Below are 21,143 nucleotides of genomic sequence, written 5' to 3' on the forward strand. Positions count from 1 at the left end.
CATACTATTTTTTATGAATCACTTTCCATACAAAATGAAAGTTGATGCTAATGAGAGTCCCAACAATTTATCTTTACTTGTTCCTCCATCTTATAATTCCATGTATGATTTTTTCTGTGATAATAATGACATTGCCACTGGCCATGTGATGCCCACTGCAAACACGGGTCCTAGTTCTCTTAGACGATCCACTCGGTTAGGAGAGTCCCCACCTACTTAAAAGATTTTCATACCGACTTCACATCCACAAATGTTGTAAGTTCTAAATACCATATTAATAATTTTATATCTTATAATGCTTTATCTTCTAATTTTAAACATACTATTGCTACTTTTTCTTCTTTCATGGAACTCCACAATTATGAGGACGCTTCCAAACTTGACTGCTGGAAAGAAGCAATGGCAGTTGAACTTGCTGCCCTCTCTGCCAACAACACGTGGACCATGATGCCTCTCCCTCCAAGAAAGAAAGCTATTGGATGTCGTTGGGTGTACAAGATCAAACACAAATCAGACGGGACGATTGATCGATACAAGGCACGACTGGTCGCGAAAAGGTTATACACAACTTGAAGGCCTAGAATTCCTTGACACATTCGCTCATGTTGTGAAGCTGACCACCCAGCGCCTGATCCTCGCTCTTGCGGCGTTAAACAACTGGATCCTTAAACAACTGGATCCTTAAGCAACTGGACGAATGCTTTCCTACATGGTGATCTTCTTGAAGAGGTCTACGTGAAGCCGCTTTCCTACGTTGCAGTTCCCTTGATGGTCTACGCCAAGCTAGTCGGCAATGGTATGCAAAATTATCCCAATTTTTGCTTGCTAATGGTTATACTTTATCTTCTGCTGATCATTCCTTATTTATTAAAACACATGATACTAACATAACTGCTCTTCTTGTGTATGTTGATGACTTCGTCCTCACTAGCAATGCTTCTGAGGAAATCATTCACATTACCACGATGCTAAATCAACACTTCAAGATCAAAAACTTGGATGATCTGACTTTCTTTTTGGGATTAGAAGTTGCCCACAACAGTGCTGGCATTCACCTATCACAAGGGAAGTACACAATGGACCTTTTACATGAGACCAAAATGCTTGATTGTGCACCTGTTCCGACACCCATGGTCCATTCCACGTAGCTTTCAATCACTCAAGGTTCTCCCCTAGCTGCAACAGAATCATCTTCGTATCGCCGCTTGATAAGGAGACTTATCTACTTGACAAATACCATACTAGATACTGCATTCAGCGTGAACAAACTAAGTTAGTTTGTTTCAGCACCCACAACAGCACATCGTCAAGCAACTTTTCACATTCTTCGTTATCTAAAAAATGCACCTGGTCATGGTCTTTTTTTGTTAGCAACAAGCTCTCTTAAACTCAAAGCCTACAATGATTCAGATTAGGCTACTTGTCCCAAGACAATAAAATCCGTAACTGGGTTTGCTATTTATATAGGTGAATCACTAATTTCCTAGAAATCAAAGAAGCAACAGACGATATCCAGAAGTTCTTCTGAAGCCGAATATAGAGCACTAGCTGCCACAACATGATAGATCCAATGGCTTACTTACTTGTTTCAAGATCTTCATATTCCCTCCATTCAACCTGCCATCCTCTACAAGATGTTAAAAGGAAAATATATTTAAATTATCTTTAATATAGAGTTCTAAATGATATGAGACTATTGAGCATACCATTTCTTCATCTGCACATATAACATTTTCTAATCTTAAGTCTTTTGAAATATATTATTAAGGTTAATCACCACATCCAAGGCACTTCTTACAGTTAATCACCACATCCAAGGTACTTCTTACAGTTAATCACCATATCCAAGATAACTTTTAGAAATTTGAAGCTTCATAATGGTTTTGTTATTAAAAGAAGTTTTAAAAGATTAAATGATGAATGTATATTCAAATTGCTCATGACTTCAACTCCTAAACCATATAAGACTATTAGGTGTACTAAAACAAATATACTAAAACAAATATTTTGTTTGAGATTTAAAGAAAAAATTCATCTTTGAAACTACTTTTATATTTTTCTCAATTGAAACTAAGAGAAAGAAAAAAATAAGTTTACTACAAATTTAGGAGATCTAGTAACAAAGATTTTATAATTAGATTTACAATTACAACAAGAGCATGTAAAGAGATTAAGTAAACTCTAATTAAAAGGTTTTAATTTTGTTTGTTATATTTTCTCTCTTCAATATCTGTCTTTTCGTTTTCTCTTGTATTCTTTATGTGACATTTCATATTACTTGACGGGTGTATTCCGGTATGCAAGCCTAAATATATAAAAATCAATTCTTACACACTGTTGTATTAAATTGAATTTTGGTATCAAATTGCTTGAACTTGTATTCTAACTGATGAGATTCAGATCCTATAATTAATTAGGTTACTGAAATCTATTTGATTAAATCTAATTCAATCAAAATTTAATGATAGGAATTTCGCCTACATAGATTAATTGATTTATTCACTAATAATTAAATTTATATGAAGAAATGATCCGTTTTAATCCATCTATTATCTCTTTCAATTATGATTTTAATGGTTCTTCTATTTCTGATTCAATTTCTATTTTTATTTCATTTTTTATATTGAATAAAAAATTGTTTCCATTTCTGTTGTTCTTATTTTCTTATGACATTTGTTTAATAAATTGTTAACTGCTAATAATTGTATAAAAGAACCTACATTTCTTCTAACTTTACTATATTTTAATGTTAATTGAAAATTCGTTTTTTATATAAATAGCAATCTTACATAAAAAAATCAAGAAGAAATAATCTCAAAAACTCAAATACTTGATTTGTTTTCAATGGTTCCATTATATCATCAAATTTATTTTACCTTTATAACAAATTAATTCAACTTAAACACTAAGCCAAAAATGGTAAAATTATGTAAATAAAAAATAGATATTTTTTATATCAATCAAAACAAAAATAATCATTGTCGAAAACATTTTTTACATACTAGAACAATAACAAATAAAATGTTTAGTGTAGAAAAAATACTAAAACAAAATGTTAGTGTGAAATTATTATTTTACTATTGATTAATATGAAACAAAAGTTTAAGAAAAAAACTAGACTGACAGTGAGAAAATCAGATTTATGATTAGTCATATTTTTCGTGAAGAAAATGCGTATGCTGATAAGTTGGTTAATTTTGAATTTATTTATACAAAATCATTTCACTGGTATAAAAGGCTTCCATTTAGTATGTTCTTAGATTTTATTATAAATATGTATAGTTTCCTTAGGTATATTTTAATATATGGGTTTTTGATATAGTCTTTCCATATTTTTGTATATTTTTTCTTTTATTAATAATATTCTTTTCATGTGATGGCAAATGTTGTCAATAATTAAAATAATATTGATTTAGTTCAAAGACAAGATAATATATAAAAAAAAATATTAATCTATGAGCAACTTATTAACTAGATTACTAAAACGAGTTGGACTTCATCAAGTTAAAACATGACATATCGAGGGCAACACCCAAGAAAGAATATTACAGCTATGAAATTGTCTTATTTAAAATTGGATTTTGAAAAACTTTTAGACTGAGTATACTTACTATTATGGTGAATTTTAACCATTGTTTCCTATTTTTAATTAGCTAATATAATCCAATAGATATAATAGTGTATGAAATATATTATACGATATTCAATAATAATATTTCTTCTTCAATTTTAATCTTTATAAAGTAAAAATTATTTTTATTTATATACTATAAATTAACTTTTTTTAGTTCTTCTAGAATTTGTAATGTACTCTTCTCACTTATATTAAGAACTTATATTCACTATAAAAAATTATTAAATATTAATAAAGTTTAGAAATAAAAAATAATTAATTATTTTATTGAATAAATTAAATATTGTTTTATAAATTAAAAAATTATTGATATCTAAAGTATCTATTATTACTAAAAAAATATAAAATTATTTTTAATTAATATCTAACATTAGTTATCAAAATTTTAAGTACTAACTACTTTAAATTATAAATTAATTATTATAAAACTAATTTATAATATAAAGTAATAAATAATTAAAATCTTAATAACTAATATCAGATAATAACTTAAAAATTATTTTATAAATTTTTATTAATAATAAAAATAACTTTAAATATTAATAATTATTTAATTTATACAATCATATGTATCTTAATAAATATAATAACTAATTATTATTAATATTTAAAATTAATCATAATTTTCTTATAATATATTTCAAAAATAAATTTATATCTGATTTATCTTATAAAAATTACTCACCTATATATAGTATAAATTAACGTTACTATTAATTAACATGAAATCTGGAATAACTGCCATGTATTTCTATTTTTTAGAAGGGATTAACAAAACTTGCAGTTGGTGACTCAACAAGATCAGTTTCATCAGAGTTGGACACAGAAAAACTAAAGCTGCAAGTGCTTAGAAAGCTCATATATGAGTATAGTTTGAGTACAATTTGAGTACAATTCTGGAGTATTAGTATTGGTCTTTGCACGTGTTTTCTGCTGCTTTCTGCAATGAATTTGTACCAAGAACAATCAGTGCCCATTTCCATTTCTGTGCCTTCTTGCTACTCATTCACTTTCCACTATTCAGTAATCTTTTGGGAAATGATTATAGTAATCTGCAACATTTTCTTACACTCCCATTACTTTACTTTATGTATCAAATTATTAAAATATTTTTATAAAATTCAATATAAGTTGCTAGTCTCGTCCTAGATAAAAGTAAAATAAAATAAATAATATATAAAAAAAATAGTCATAAACTCACTGTGTTAAGATTCTGAATTGAAAATGGATTCGTGATTTTTTATTGTTAACATATTTAGTTTTTCTGTTTTAAATTATTGGACTTTGTTTGTTTGGTCCAACTTTTCTTTTTTGTTTCATTTAGATCTTAGTATTTTTCTTATATATACACCATGTATTTTACTCTATAATACACAAGTAAATAAGAATTTCTTTTGTATTTTCTTTTCTCTGTTTTTTTCTCTTTTATGCTTAAGTCATTGTCTCTTTTTCATTTGCAATTAGGGTTCATCAGAACCTCCCTTTCTCTATTGCGATTTTGTGAGATTACGTGTGCTTCATTTGATGCACCACATCAGACAAGGAATATTCATCTTCATTAATTGTAATATGGGTATCACAGCTCTGCTGCGCTTCTCTCTGATCTTTATTTCCCTCATTTGTTGTTCTTGGTTATCTTTTCGGTTCTCTTTCAAAATCTTGATTGAGTTTAAAAATCTCTTAGGCAATGTTGAATGAAAACCCTAGTCTTCATAGTCTTAATAGTAGTCACACTATTACATGCAATTTTTGTGGTAAATATGGTCATACTGAGGCTGTTTGTTTTCACAAAGTGAGTTTTCCTTCTGGTAATGTTAAAACCTCAAAGTTTTCTTCTACTAGAAAAGTCTACACTTTTTGTAATCGTCTTGGCCACACTGTCGACACCTGTTATAAAAAGCACGAGTTCCCTCCTGACTACAAATTTACCAATTGGACATCCCAAGCCAATAATATGATTACTACTGACACTTTTTTTTGAGCTTTTTCCTAAAGAACAAGATGTAAATGAGATTCAACTTACATCACAGCAGTGTCAATTCCTTACCAACATTTTGCGTCAGCAAAACCTTGAGGATCCTGCCCCTCACACTCAAATTAATCAAGTCGGCACCTTCTCTGCGGATGAAATCCCCAATACTGAGCATTCTTCAACATGTAAGTTTCTCTCTTCACTATCTGTTATAAAAGAATCTTGGATTATTGATTCTAGTGCCACGAATCATGTTTGTCACAATTTGAACATTTTTACTACATATACTAAAATTAAACCTGTCTTAATTAGTCTTCCAAATGGCCAAACTGTTTATGCCACATATTATGGTTTAATACGTTTTTCTGATAAGTTTTATTTGTCTAATGTGTTATATGTGCCTCATTTTCAATTAAACTTAATATTTGTTTCTAAACTCACATACCAACTTAAATGCACTTTAACTTTCACTTCAACCCACTGCATTATACACGACAATCTCACCCAAGAGAGGATTGGTACAGTTAAAACCACCGTTGGCTTGTACCTTGTCACTACCTTTCCTGCTTCTAGTCGTTCTAAACCACATTGTTTTGCTCCTTTTATTAATTGTAATATCACGAACAAAACACCGTGGCATTATAGACTAGGACACCCTTCACTTGAAAGATTACATGTCTTAAGCAAACAATACTCTTTTATTACTGTTGATACTCATCATGTATGTGACACTTGTAGTCGTGCAAAACAAAGAAAACTTCCTTTCACTTTAAGTAATACTGTTACCTTTGCTATTTTTGATCTTGTACACTTTGATATTTGGGGACCATGTTCCATAATTTCTATGCAAGGTTTTCGTTTCTTGACTGTTGCTGATGATTACTCGCGTTATACTTGGGTTATTCTGCTGCATAACAAATCTGAAGTGCATCAACACATCATTAACTTCACTGTTTTCTTTCAAAATCATTTCAAAACTAATATCAAAACGATTCGTACTGATAATGGTGTTGAGTTTGCTATGTCAAATTTTTGTGCTTCAGAGGGAATTATACATAAAAAAATCTTGTGTTGAAACACCACAACAAAATGGCATTGTAGAACGTAGACATCAATGCATACTAAATGTAACCTGAACTTTACTTTTTCAAGCAAATCTTCCTCCTACTTTTTGGGAATTTGTTGTAAATCATGTTGTTTTCTTAATAAATGTTATTTCTACTCCATTACTTAATAACATCACTCCTCATGAAAAGTTGTTTGGAAAACCATATGACATTTCTTTTCTAAAAGTGTTTGATTGTCTCTGTTATGCTAGTACCATTACTGCACATAGGAAAAAAATTAGATGATAAATCTATCAAAGGTATTTTTCTTGGCTTCCCGCAAAATACAAAAGGTTATATTATCTTAAATTTAAAGTTTCATAGCATAGAGATATCAAGACATGTAATCTTTCATGAAAATCACTTTCCATATAAATTGGACAGTGGCTTGCCCAAAGACCCTAACACTTTATCTCTCCCTATTTCTAACGCATATAATTTTGCTTTTGATTTTTAATCTGATACTGCACCTCCTGACGAGCCATGTGCCTCTACTCCTACACCCAATATTGTCCCTCCACCAACCTCATTATCCTCTGATCTTCCAACAAATAGTGTCTATGCTCCTGCATCCAACATTGCACCTCCACCAAAATTATCACCGCCTGCATCTCCAAGAAGCACCTCACCCCAATTTCCAAGAAGATCAGTTTGTCCTCATTGACAACCTGCCTATCTTACGGATTTCCACACTGCAACCAACACTGTAAGTAGTAGATATCCTATTCATAATTACTTGTCTTACAATTCCTTATCTTCCAATTTTAAAAATGTTATTTCCTCTGTCAATTCTCATCCTGAACCTCGGACATATAACGAAGCCTCTAAACATGCTTCTTGGCAATCTACCATGCAAGATGAGCTTAAAGCTCTTGCTGCTAACAATACTTGGCAACTTACCCCTCTCCCTCTAGGAAAGGAAACTATTGGTTGTAAATGGGTATATAAAATCAAATACCATTCTAATGGCACTGTTGAGCACCACAAAGCTAGAGTTATTGCCAAAGGGTTCAACCAACTTGAAGGACTTGATTTCTTAGACACTTGTTGCTAAACTCACTACCCTCCGCCTTCTCCTTGCTATTGTCACTACCAAAAATTGGATTTTAAAACAACTTGATGTCAATAATGCCTTTATTCATGGTGATCTCAATGAAGAGGTATACATGACCCCCCCACCTGGCCTCTCTCTTCCTTCTTCCCAGCATGTTTGCAAGCTTCAACGGTCTTTGCATGTTTGCAAGCTTCTACTTTTATCAAATAACTACTTTATTTTTGTTGCTGATCATTATCTTTTTCTTAAATATAATAACGATAAACTCACTGTTATTCTTGTTTATGTTGATGATTTGGTCTTAACTGGCGATGACACAGAGGAAATCAATACAATTACTGCATCCATTCACCATCACTTCAAGATAAAAAATTTAGGTAATCTCACTTACTTTTTGGGACTGGAAATTGCTCGCAACAGTTCTGGTCTTCATTTAAGTCAACGCAAGTATACTCTTGATCTTCTTCACGAAACTGGCATGCTTGACTATGCACCTGTGGCTACCCCTATGACTCATACCTCCCGTCTCTCTCCCGATCAAGGCTCCCCTCTTGATGCTGATGCAACTTCCCAATACAGAAGACTCCTTGAACGTCTAATCTACTTAACCAACACACGACCTGACATCGTCTTTGTTATCCACAATTTAAGCCAATTCATATCTGCACCCACAACTCATCATCAACAAGTTGTCTCACGTATTTTGTGTTACCTCAAGGGCACCCTTAGTGAAGGATAGCTTTGTTTGTTTGGCTCAACTTTCCTTTTTTGTTTCAGCTAGGTCTTAGTCTTTTTCTTATATATACACCATGTATTTTACTCTCTAATACACAAGTAAATAAGAATTTCTTTTTGTATTTTGTTTTCTCTGTTTTTCTCTCTTTTATGCTTAAGTCATTGTCTCTTTTTCATTTGCAATTAGGGTTCATCAGAACCTCCCTTTCTCCTTTGCGATTTCATACGATTACGTGCGCTTCATTTGATGCACAACATCAGACAAGGAATATTCATTTTCATTAATTGTAATATTTATATAAGTTTATTTGATTAGTCTTTTTTTCTCAATAGAATTTAAATTCCTAAACCAGTTATTTGAGCACTTTGAACAACCCTGCCTTTTAATTTAAGGAACCACAACCTACGTGATGATCAAGTAATTTATAGGTTGCAATTTTCAGGTACATACAAATAATCCATCATGGAGCATATTTAATTGACTTGACTTAACAATAAAAAATTATGTATGACCAAACAAACAACTTGCAAACGTGGTATTTTTGTCTTTTAATAAACATTAGGAGGCATTTGTTTCACTCATTTTTTTTTTCATTTTCAAGAAAATGAAAGTAAAACTTATGTTTGTTAGAACATTGTAAAAAATATTTTCGATATATTTTACTTTCAGGAAAGCTACATGTCCTTGTACACATTTTATTTTTGCTCTAAGGGGTGAGAATACCTTCATGGGAATAAGGATTTTTTTAATCTCTATTATTACTTTTATTTTTTATTTATTTTAATCAATTTAGAATTTTAAAACTATTCTTAGAAATATGAAAATTTAACAAAACATATTATTTATGTTTAAGAACAATTTTTTATCATAACATTTTTTTTTAAGACAATAACTCGCATTGATCACAATGATATTTCCTCCCACTCTTCATTTTTGTATTTAATATTCGACCTTTGATTTCGAGTGAGGAATGTATCTGTAAAATGTTTTTCAACACTAAATTATTCGTAATTGAACGTAATAAATATGGTAACAATAAAATACATTTGTTTTAACTATTAAACATATTTATAAGATTTTGTTGGACACATGTTAGATCGAGATTAAGTTATGTCCCATTATTAACATTTGCATTACAGTTTAAATTTATGTTAATTTACTTTTATCTTATCTTAATACATTCCTTGTAATGGTTGATTGATAACGAATACCAATAGATATATTAGCATTTGAGTACAATTTTCAAAATACATTTTCAATAATATAAAATCTTGAAAACAAACTTCTCTTAATAAATGGGTATCGTTATTAAGATTTTGCATCAATTTGAATTAGTGTAGGTTATTGCATAAGTAAAGCATATTTTCTTTTATAGTAATAATTACTAAACATTATATGTAAGGTGACATACAATTACAGTAATCGTATATTAAAATTAAACTTTTCTTTTCTTTTCTTCCTACGCTACTTTAACGTTTTGTTTTTAAAATATACATATTACTTTTTTGTCACGATAACTTCATGAAGACTGTCTTTTTTATCAATGTAATTAAATCATAACTATTTTTTATATTCATATATTTACTTATATATTTATTAAGAATATTGTGATAGAATTAAAGTATTAACAGATAATTATTTAATTTAACAAAAATATCTTAAAATATTGGAACTTTAATGATAAAATATGATAAATATAGTATACAAGTATGAATAAAGTAACATTATACTATTTATATTAAAACATTTTTTAATCAATTTATATATTATATTTTTATACAATACTTTTGTTCACTTTTCACAGTTAATAAGTATCATAATAAAATTTATGTTTAACTATTTTGTCAAACAAATACTGCAATTAGAAATTCATAAGATAAAAATATTCATATTAAAGCAACTATTCATGAGAGAAAGTCCGAAGAAGAGTAATTTAAAAAAAAAAATACAATTATAGGTTGAAGTAGTATATACCTTAAGAAAATTACCAATTACCATCTTTATTTGAAGGTTGAAGTTCAAATTATTCTTTCTTTTTCCTTTTGTTTTTCAGTGGACTTACATGTTGGGTGTGCCAAATTTAGATGTAGAACAAGTAGATATCATTGAATCATTTGATTTCAACCAAAACAGAAAAATGAACTTGAGGCAGAAGAAGCAAAGGCAGCAACAGCCACCAATTATATCTCTATTTATTAGGAGCTTGATAGCCATGGAACTATGAACAAACCGAGTGGCCCTTCAAGCATCAAAGAATGGATATGATGTGGACTATGCATCTCGTGCGTCCTCTTCTTACTAGCTCTGCTACCATGGTCAATCTCCTCTTAAAATGCAGAAGGTCCATGGGGGCAAGCATCATATTCTCTCTCAAACACTCTCTCACAACTGATTTCTTGTGTAAAATAACATTTCACTACACTGCACAAAACTATAGAAACAGAGAAAAAAAAATCTTGCAGGCTTGATTCATGTTGCCTTAGTAATATAATCTTCCTGAGTTAGGAAGAACTCCAATGTGAGAATGTCACCTCCTAGAAAGAGGCACTCCACAAAGCATTCTCACCCTCTCCACACCTCCTATGTACCTCTTTAATCCTCTCAGCAGACCTGCAAATTCCACTGCAGCTCCAATCAAACGATGCAACACAAATGTTGCCTGCTTGGGCCTTCCACTCACAATCTGCAAGCAAGAGTGACCAAATTAATAGTTTGAAAGTGTTGACTTTTGATGATACTTTGAAACCAAACCATATAGGTAATGGTGTGATCATATAAGTCTTTTAAGAGTCACAATTTGATCTATATATTCTGGAAAAATAGTCACCTGGAGGAGTGCCACAGCAAAGTCTTCTATCATCTATATGCTCCGCATCAAGTCCAATAAACCAAGATCCTAGTGACACATCCTCGTTGGCATACTTGTGAAGAACATCCCTGAAACAAAACATTAACACACGGGGTGAGAACACAATATTAGAGCCCTTTAGCCCATTGATTTGATTCAATTTATATATGTAATTACACTCATACTACAGGAATTTTATGGTATTATAATGGGTATTATGTGGGTCTTCTTTTGTGGGAAAATGTCGAGGTAATTCAGCACCAATGAGCTATGAAAATTTAATATAAGAAAGTCAAGACATCACTTCCAATAAAAACCTTAAACTGATGGATATGTGAGTTTTCTTTTTTACATATTGCTCTTCAAGCACATTTCTACTTAATATGATACAAACTCACATTTGGAATTCTAAAAAATGAGATGAATTATAACTTACTGGTTAATTGATATGTATGTAGCCAAATCGTTTGAAATGGCATACAACTGCCCTGTGGCATGTCGGAAATACTTGTTTCCAGCCTCTCCAAATTTCCAGTACTCAGGTTCGTGGTATCTTACTCCTCTGTACAACAAGGAAGGCGGGTAACAAGCTTAAGTCAAAAGGCCTTAACAATTCAACTCTACAAAAACAAAGATAAAAAGACAAGTACTTCTTACTTTTGAGATAGGACTGGCCCAGATTTCATGCATCCAATGTATATCCGTGGTTTTGATCGGTGTCTAACTAAAGTTTCCCCCAGTGTTGCTGAAGCAGAAAGAAGAGACTCAGAATAGAAAGTACATGTTAAAACAATATCATGCATACTTATTATGGAAACATGAAACTCATGCTAGGACTTGGTGGTACAGTTATTTTATTACATTGTTAACAATTGAACACGTTCTACGCCCAAGAAAGGGATTGGTTAATTACAAAACAACAACTCCTCATGCTAATTTTATACATACAGTTGGAGAGTTTTAGATTTTTTAGAACTATTAATACCTATATTTACATGAACATCATCATCAACTTTGACATAGAAATCAGCATCCCACAAGTTCACAGCAGTAGCAAAATAAGTTTTTGTTTTTGCTGACAATTCAAGGTATCCTTCCACATGATTCTGCATAAACAAAGTATAAATAAGTGGAAAGGGACATGGATGTGGAGGTAGCAGCACTGAAGCAAAAAGGAACGCATGTGTCAAATTACCAGCCTCAAGAAATCTCCATGCTTTCTGTCCTCAGCTTCAATAGCTCTGTCAAGAATACCCCCTGATGTAGCACTAGATAAAGGAGAAAAAAAAGATCAATTATAATTCGTCAAATATATTCATTGGTTATGATTGATAAATTGATGGATGTGTCATATTTGTGTAGCACCTCATATCCGGTACACTAAAATAACGGACACGGTTACTTCGACACGTGTAATCTCCAAAATGTAAGATATGGGACACGGATATATATATTATATTATTATGAATTATATAAAGTAACAATCAAGATTTATGTAAACAAGTATGACTGGGTTTTTTCTTTGTGGCAGAAAGATATTTTTCACTGCTGGTTCAAAAGGATTTGATCCTTATTTATATAATCATAATAAAAGCTTATACATTAAGTGTGAGTTTTTAGAAAATCACTGTATTTATCATTTTTAAAATTGTGTTGAAATCGTGTTAGAATTGTCAAAAACACAACAAATATTTGTTGAATTTAACACTTCATTAATACGTGTCATATGAGTGTCGGTGTCGAATATTTAAGAGGTGAATCTGAACTTCATAGTTGAATGCATGAAGGTTTAATAATTGCATGCAATCTTTTACTAAAGCATGTTGATTTTGGATTGAGACAAAAGCATGATAAAGTCACTAATTATGTTACAAAATCATTTAAATAGAGATGGCATATCTACCTGTGTCCAATTACAAAGCGGATGATGATGCCCTTCTCCTCTAGCTTCTTTCTTTTCTCACCTATTTTCCACGTTAACAAAAGAACCATCCATCACAAAACGTAACCAGTAAATTAGATAAAATGGTGAAAAAGAAAGCTGAAAATATTGAGAAATGGAGTCGAATTATAAACCTTGTGGCATCCAAGTGGCACGAACTGAGTCCCTTCTTTTCCTGCTGCTAAATGCAGTATTAATACCAATGACCATAAGGTACTTTCTCTTACCAGATGATTCACTCATCCTTATATCATCAGAAACAGGAGCACCACTTCGTAGAGACTCCTGAGTTGCCCTTGCAGCAGCCAATTCCATCTCTAAGTTTGAAATAGTCTTGTCCAACGTTCTACATCAATACTCTCCCTTAAGTTTGACATGAAAAATAACAAAATAATACTAACAAGACTTATAATAGTATCATCATGGCTCTGCATATAACTTACTGAATGGAATTATGGCTCTTGTAAACTTCACCATAAATGTCTTTATCGCGCTTCATTTCCAATTCTTGCATCTAAAGGGTACATCATTAAAAAATTAATGAATTTCAGATTTCAAAAGTAGAAAAGATTCAGCAACCACGTGATTATCGGTGCTTACAATTCTGGAATTGCAACCTTCTGAAACTACATTCAATTTATCAGCTTCTGCAGCCGTTGGTCGGGCTAGTCCTTTGTTGTTTTCAGGAATAGTCCATATCCTGTTATGAACATTAACATTTCTCATCAGAAAAAAAAAGTACCATGACATAATAACCACTTTACCGGATTATACAATGAACCTACATTTATTAAAATCTATCTCACCGACAAACAAGTTGTCTGAAATATTAACAAGCCAGATCCAAAAATTAACCAAACCTCTTTTCAGGTTCAAAGTTAACAGATATAGTTATTACACAACTACTACCATAGGGGGAAAAACGAAAGTGCCAAGTAACATACAAAGTATCTTCTTTTCCTTTTTAAACATTGTTCCTTTTTTTCCCACGAGTATCCTTTTGGGGACAATCTTGAACGAAATACAATTGGACATTAAATATAGAAGCTTTTCTCAATGGAGATTCGGACCTGGATTCCATAATATGAGACTAGTCCCTTTTGCTAGACTCAACCCATAGATGCTTTTTACTCTAAAGATAGCGGTTAAATTTTCAGATAGATTGAGAAAACATAAGCAATGAGAACTGAACCAGGAATTGAGACCAGACGCCATAGTTGACTTAGCAATAAGAGTCAATCCTACAGTGTAAAGATGAAATCTTAAACCGAAGGTTACTATGATTTAGAATTATTCATGGCAATTGAATCCAGATCTAAATCCATTCTTCTACGAGCTTCAATGGACGCAAGATACACAAGAAAAGTAACACACAAGCAAGTCAACGAATCAAACACACGAAAGCCAATAATTAATCACGCAAACACATAAAGATCTGAGAACAGTGATTACAAGACTAAACAAACAACTCAGAATACACGAACTCGTTTCACAAAACAGAATGAATCAGACTTAAAAACCCAAAAGAAATAATCATTTATGAATAAAAAAAAGTGCGAAATGGAGAAATAGGAGTTGGAAAAAGTAAGGAACCTGGTAGTGAAGAGCATTCCAGCACAGAAGCTTCCCAAGCACAAAAACAGTGCCCATCTCTGCGAAATAACGCTCCTAGAAGGGAATTCTCCTCTGCTCTTCCAAGTCATATTTTTTATATTATCTTCAAACTTGGCACTTCAACAGGCAAAAACCCAGATGAGAAACTGGGTTTCTGAAAGTGAAGTGAACCTTCTGAAGAAGAAGAAGAATATAAGGGGGGCAGAGAGAGAGGAGAGAGAGAAAGAGAAAGACAGATAAAATCAGAACAGAACAGAAAAAACAGAACAGAATAACAGAGAGATGATGTGTGTTTTTGAAGTTGTAATTTGTTGTTGTTGGTTTGCTTTATGGTATGTATGAAGGTGTTGAGGTTAGTTTTGGTGTGATTTCTATTCTGTGTGTCTTTGGAGGTGTGGTAAAGGACGTTGAAGGGTGTTGAAGGGACTAGCTAACCAACCAGTTTTACATTTATTGTAATGCCCAAACTATCCCTGTCCTACCCTTCCTCTCTTCAATGGAAACTCTCTAGTAACAGTACATGTTCTTGTCATCACATTAATGTCCCTCTCTTTCTCCTCACACACTTCCTAACCACACCTCCTCAACCAAACCAACCATTTTTCTTTTGCTTCACTGTGTAACATGTGAAAAGTGCCACACAATAGTAATAAATAAACTACTCAAAATACCATCCACCCTTTCTCTCCCTGCCCTAACTAATGTGTATGCAAATTTATAATTTCACACACTAGCTTTTCTCTATCCTTATCAATTAACTACTTTAGCCTTGTGGTTCAGTCACTTATAACTTGCTATTTTTAACCATTTCATGCTCACAAAGATCCCATTTTTTCAGATTACCAAAAGTTATAATCTTTATCACCTCAAATCCCCTCCTACCTCTTATCAATTGGCATCCAATTCACGATTTAAATTACTATTCCATCTTTTGTAGCACTCTTTTTATTTTCTCTACACCAGTGCCATAAGCTCGGTTTATATTTCAGTGTTTTTAAGCATTGCACTAGGCACTAGTACAAGTCTGAATATGAAAATATAATACCTAAAAGTTTGTGTTTCAGCATTAAGTTGTGTCATACTCATACATCTATATTTCCTTGCCTAAATATCATCCAATGCCTATGGTTCCCTATCCCCATGCTACCCATAATCCCTTTCATGCTATGTTTTGTTTTCCATTTAATTTCATTAGATGGAAATGTTAAAAGTTAACGTTATGATGTAATGAACTTACTTCCACCCACCTATCACACATTTTCCAGGTTCTCTTAGTTATTTTGAAGCTTAAAAATAAAGGAGTTGTTGTCTCACATAGCAGTGTAACTTCATCAACTGACACCAGGGAGCCTATGAGAGCCACCACATTAATAAGACAATGTTCATTCCATAAAGATCATAAAGATAATAGTAGAGGTCTGCATCTTACCTACACCAGCTTATTCCCTGCAATTTCAAATATGGTTCCAAGTTAATCTTTATTAGCTTCAATAATCCTACCTACATCTTCACCCTTCTGACCTGTAATTAACACCGTATTTTCCTTCATAAATCTTACTCTTAAGATTCTCAACCCTCTCTTAATCATTTCCTCCTTCACATATTCCATTTTACCATTATTGACTTAACATAACCTTACAAACCCATATCTATTACCCCTTTATCCAGATTCCTTTAAATGTATACCTCTTCCATTCTCCTCATCTTTTAAATATCTTCCACATGCCATATTTTCCAAAATTATTTGAAAAATTGGAGAATAGACAGGTATTGATACTATGTGGCTGGTCTTTGTAAGTTTCCCTTCCATCCTCTCTTCCAGAGTATATTAGGTAAGGATTTAGAAAATAATCTTAGACTAGATGTGGTATAATTTAAATGACATCTGGATATTTTATTATTAAAATAAAAAAAGAGTTATAATTAGAAAATTTAGTTATTTAGGTTTCATTTTAAAAGAATCATCATCTCTCTAAAACTTTTCTTTTCTTTTTCTCTCAATTCTCTCTAAGATTCTGACATCCTCACTCATCAGTTTGATAATCGGAACCCCCCATTAGACTCCTGACAGTGAATACTATAAGACTGCTCGATCAGAATCTCTGATAGAGTAAGTTCCTTTTTGCTATTCTTTTTTAGTCAAATTTTGAACTTGTTAGGCTTGTTTTAATCTAGGTGTTGCATGTGACTCTTTAATCTTCAGGACTAGCCTCTGTTAGCTTAAAGTCCTAATTATATAATTGGATTTTTTTATCAAGACTTTGTGGTGCAGGTTAAGCTACCATTAAGTTTTTGGTAGGTTTGGAGCTCTTTTTGAGCATTTACTCAAGCTCAGTTAAAAAAAACTAGTTTTAAATTTTCAATAGAACCCTAGGCTAGAAGATATGAATGTAGGGGTGACGTGATCACCAGTCTCAAATTTTATTGTAGGATTGCTTGTTGTTTAGCATATTAGAATTTGATTGAGATTAAAATGTGAAATTGTATAGATGTTATAAAAGTATATGTTTTTTTATTTGAATAAGTAAATGAATGTATTTAAATACTTTGATGAATCACTTAAAGGATAATGTTGTCAAGTATTTGTTGTTTGATTTTGAGTAATTATCCAACTCTAGCAGAGAATTTTTTACTTTTGTTTAGTATATTTGATAAAATAACAAATTGAATAAAAATATGAGGTGCTCTCGGATCCATTTTCGCTCAAACATGATGGGATTTCATTCAAGCGGAAATGGTTGAGATACTTTTTAGTCCCTTTTTGCTCAAACGAGATGAGATCTCGTTTAAACGAAAATGGAGTAATTTTTTAGGTACTATCTAGTCCATTTTCGCTCAAACAAGATGAAATTTCGTTTAAGCAAAAATGGGAAAATTTTGGAGTGCTCGTTGGTTCATTTTAATTCAAACGAACAAATTTTCGTTCAAACGAACAAATTTTCGCTCAAGCCAAATTTATTTTTTTTTTAAAAAAACTTAAACTGAAATTTTATAATTACTTTTAAAAGTTTGGTTTATTTATATGTTATAGTTTTTACTTATAACTTATGTAAAATTTTGTTTTATGTATATTTAATTAAAAAATCTTTTAGTTTGATATTTATGTGAGTATTAGATGAAATTTTGTGTGTTTAGAAATTATAAGCTTTGGTATAACTTAACTGTGTGATTTTGGATATTGTGAGATGTGGAATATGAATTTTAATCAAGACATAGTATTTTCAAGAAAGAAAATACCGTGTTAAGATTGTCTAGGATGTGCATTGATTTGAGATTATCTAAAATGAGATATCCTGACTTTCTTGATATAATGGAGTCATATAGATGAAGATTATCAAGTGTTGAGAGTCGAAGAAGGTTCATATGATTTTGTCTGCCGTGTGAAATAAAATCTGGTATTTCATATCATATGAATTAACCTTGTCATACTAGGTGATATGATATTGAGATTATTTATGCGCATAGTTGTGTGGATTCACAGTGAGATAGCATGACAAATGATTATTTGTGATAGACACTTGGTTTGAGAAATTGTATTTGACTTGATGACTTATGTTTGTTAAATTGAAATTATATAAAATTATTTTATACCTAACTTACCCTATTGTTTGTTTGTGTTTTGTTTTCTTGATATGTGATGATCGTGTATTTACACGGGAGCGAATGAAATTGCAACTAATAGAGCTCTTCATTGATTAGCTGGAGAATGATATTTTTTTATTTTGAATATTTTGTTTTGAGACGTATATATTAATATTTCTATTATATTTGAGATACAATATAAAATAAAATAATTGTATATAATTATATATTAATTAGATATTATTTTATTAAATATGAGTAAAACTAGAATGTTAAAAATAATGAATAATTTACATACTTAATATCCACTTTAGATGTAATATAGAATTTATCATATTCAGATAAACCAACCAAATTAGCCGATTAAGCATACAAAAGATAAACTAAATCAAATCATTGGTAGTCTAATTTAGCTGCTTGATCATCAACTTCAATCATTTCATTTCTTTACACTAAAATAATAATATCTCTTAGAGAAAGATTGTGTAACAGAAAAATCTTACACTAAAATGGTTTGTAATTTCACTAATTTCTTACATCCATTTCATATCAAACAAAAATATAACTAAATTATATTATTTATTAAGTGTAAATTTTATCTTATTAAATCCGTTTTATGATATTAAATTAAGTTTAAACTAAATTTACTTGGCATTTTACTTTAATTTAAATTTATTAGATCTACTGTGTTACTTATTATCAAATTTTCTTTACTTCCATATTTAAGAATTCTCATTGAGTGTGAGAATACTTGTTATATATTTTAAATTAAAATTATATGCAAACTTCATTTTAACAAATTGATTTATAAAATGAAATAAGACTTAAATTTTACTTTTTTAAATCTTTCTTTTCAAAATTTATTACTCCTTATTTTTAAAATCAAAGTAGTTAACTGATAATTTATTTAATAAATCAAAACTCTCATCACTTTTTACTTAATGACTAATCTACATGAAAAAAATACTTACCGGACTACTACAGTCATAACATACGATGTTTTATGTTCCAAAATAATAAGGTTATCTAATATTTTTTTTAAATTAATTAATCTTCTAAATTTGAAGATACTTATTTTAATGGATATTTAAGGGATAGTTTGAGATAGCAGATTTTTTTAATTATTTATTTTTTATTGTCAAGTAAGTATTTCATGGAAACATCTAGTATATAAACTTAAAATAAAAAACACATAAATTTGTTCAAAAAATCATCATGTAATAGTTATGGTATGCAGAGATATTACTCACCCGAGTGCTAAGTGACATTATAAAGAATCATATCATATGCTCTCAAATTTTTCCTACAAGGACATTTAATTAATTAATTAATTACTTAATTTATATAGAGTTTTGTTATTTATTCAGTTTGAAAATTGTTAAATTAAGTTTCATACAATCGAATAAACAACTTAAAAGTTTTTTTTATTTATTTTGGTTGCTTTTTTCCTTTTTGGGTAAATAGCATAATTCGGCTTTGTTATCTTTGACAATGATATATTCAATAATGTTGTTTCAAGAATTTTAGGTATGGGCTCAGAGAATAAAGAAAGAAAGAAGAAAAGATGGACAGTGACACAGTTAAAAAGGTTTTTTTTAAGTAGATATCAATTTACAATTTCCTCATTTTTATGATGATATTTTATATTTTTAAGTGAAAAAGGTCTTATGCAATGTAAATATTTTTTATTCTTACATATAATAAAAAAAATTCTACATATTGTTAACTTTTACACAAAATATATTTCAAATCATATTTATGGTTGATTTAAGGTTAAAGTTTAGGGTTGATTAATAATATAAAACAATTTTATAATATAGACAGTAGAATTCTTTATTACATTATTCTCTTTCATATTCCTTCAAATATCAATGATTATTAACATAAATGATACTGAATTTTAATCTTCTTAAATAAGTTTTTATATTCAATTATTATTGAAGGAAAGAATATGATTCAACTAGGTTCCATTATAAATATTTAGCCTCATATATATATATATATATATATATATTCATATAATTGTTTAATAATGAACAATTAATCTTAAAAAATGTATTTGATTTTTTAGAGTCAAATATAATATTTGGAAACTAATCAAATTGTGAATTTTTTTCCGTACTAATAATTTTTTTTTCATGTAAAAAAGACTATATTATCATTATCTCTTTCATATATATGTGCAGTTTTTTTTTTTTATATATGAAATTTATTTTGTTATATGAAAGTTATTGGCTTATATTTCAGAGATTTTTTGTGGCCTATTAGAAGATAGATATTATATTTTAAATTATATAATTTATTATTTGAGAATAATAATTCATTGTTTTATTCAGAATTATAGATTTAGAAAAGTATTTTTTATTAATTTTACATTAATTAATTTGTAAACTATATTTATATCACTTAGTTAGAAGTTATTTTATCAATTTTAAATTATTCAATCCAAAAAGTTATATCATCAAATATGAATTAGCTAATAAAAAGTTTACAAAGGAATAACTAAAAATGGATAAACAAAGTTATTATATATCTTGGGAGAAATATGTAGAAAACAAATATTATAAATGTTATAAACCATTATCCTATTTACTTAAAAGCATTTTAGTCATTGTTGTGTGTGAAAATCATGAAGGTGTTAAAGAAAGAGCCTCA

At 30.2% G+C, this 21,143-nt stretch overlaps 1 protein-coding gene across 1 annotated transcript; it reads right to left on the bottom strand.

The window, feature by feature from the left end:
• Positions 1 to 10,589: 10,589 nt before the first annotated feature.
• LOC137823521 (probable beta-1,3-galactosyltransferase 2) lies at positions 10,590 to 15,586 on the bottom strand. The gene is made up of 11 exons (XM_068628701.1): positions 14,886 to 15,586; positions 13,893 to 13,992; positions 13,736 to 13,806; positions 13,427 to 13,638; positions 13,254 to 13,314; positions 12,546 to 12,618; positions 12,336 to 12,456; positions 12,008 to 12,095; positions 11,787 to 11,912; positions 11,330 to 11,439; positions 10,590 to 11,185 (listed from the first exon to the last, which is right to left on the bottom strand). Exons 1-11 carry the CDS (start codon positions 14,993 to 14,995, stop codon positions 11,037 to 11,039), a joined length of 1,221 nt encoding a protein of 406 aa, XP_068484802.1. The 5' UTR covers positions 14,996 to 15,586; the 3' UTR covers positions 10,590 to 11,036.
• Between the last annotated feature and the right edge of the window lie 5,557 nt (positions 15,587 to 21,143).

Source organism: Phaseolus vulgaris, chromosome 11 (assembly GCF_000499845.2).
Source record: "Phaseolus vulgaris cultivar G19833 chromosome 11, P. vulgaris v2.0, whole genome shotgun sequence".
In the NCBI taxonomy this organism is placed as follows: domain Eukaryota; kingdom Viridiplantae; phylum Streptophyta; class Magnoliopsida; order Fabales; family Fabaceae; genus Phaseolus; species Phaseolus vulgaris.

Bases quoted from the DNA above. Each gene is read 5' to 3' on its own strand.
- LOC137823521 (XM_068628701.1), bottom strand. From the start codon at position 14,995: ATGACTTGGAAGAGCAGAGGAGAATTCCCTTCTAGGAGCGTTATTTCG. The intron at 13,807-13,892 runs GTAAGCACCGAT...TGTACCCTTTAG, and splicing joins AAGGTTGCAATTCCAGAATT to ATGCAAGAATTGGAAATGAA. The intron at 12,457-12,545 runs GTAATTTGACAC...TTGTTTATGCAG, and splicing joins ATGGAGATTTCTTGAGGCTG to AATCATGTGGAAGGATACCT.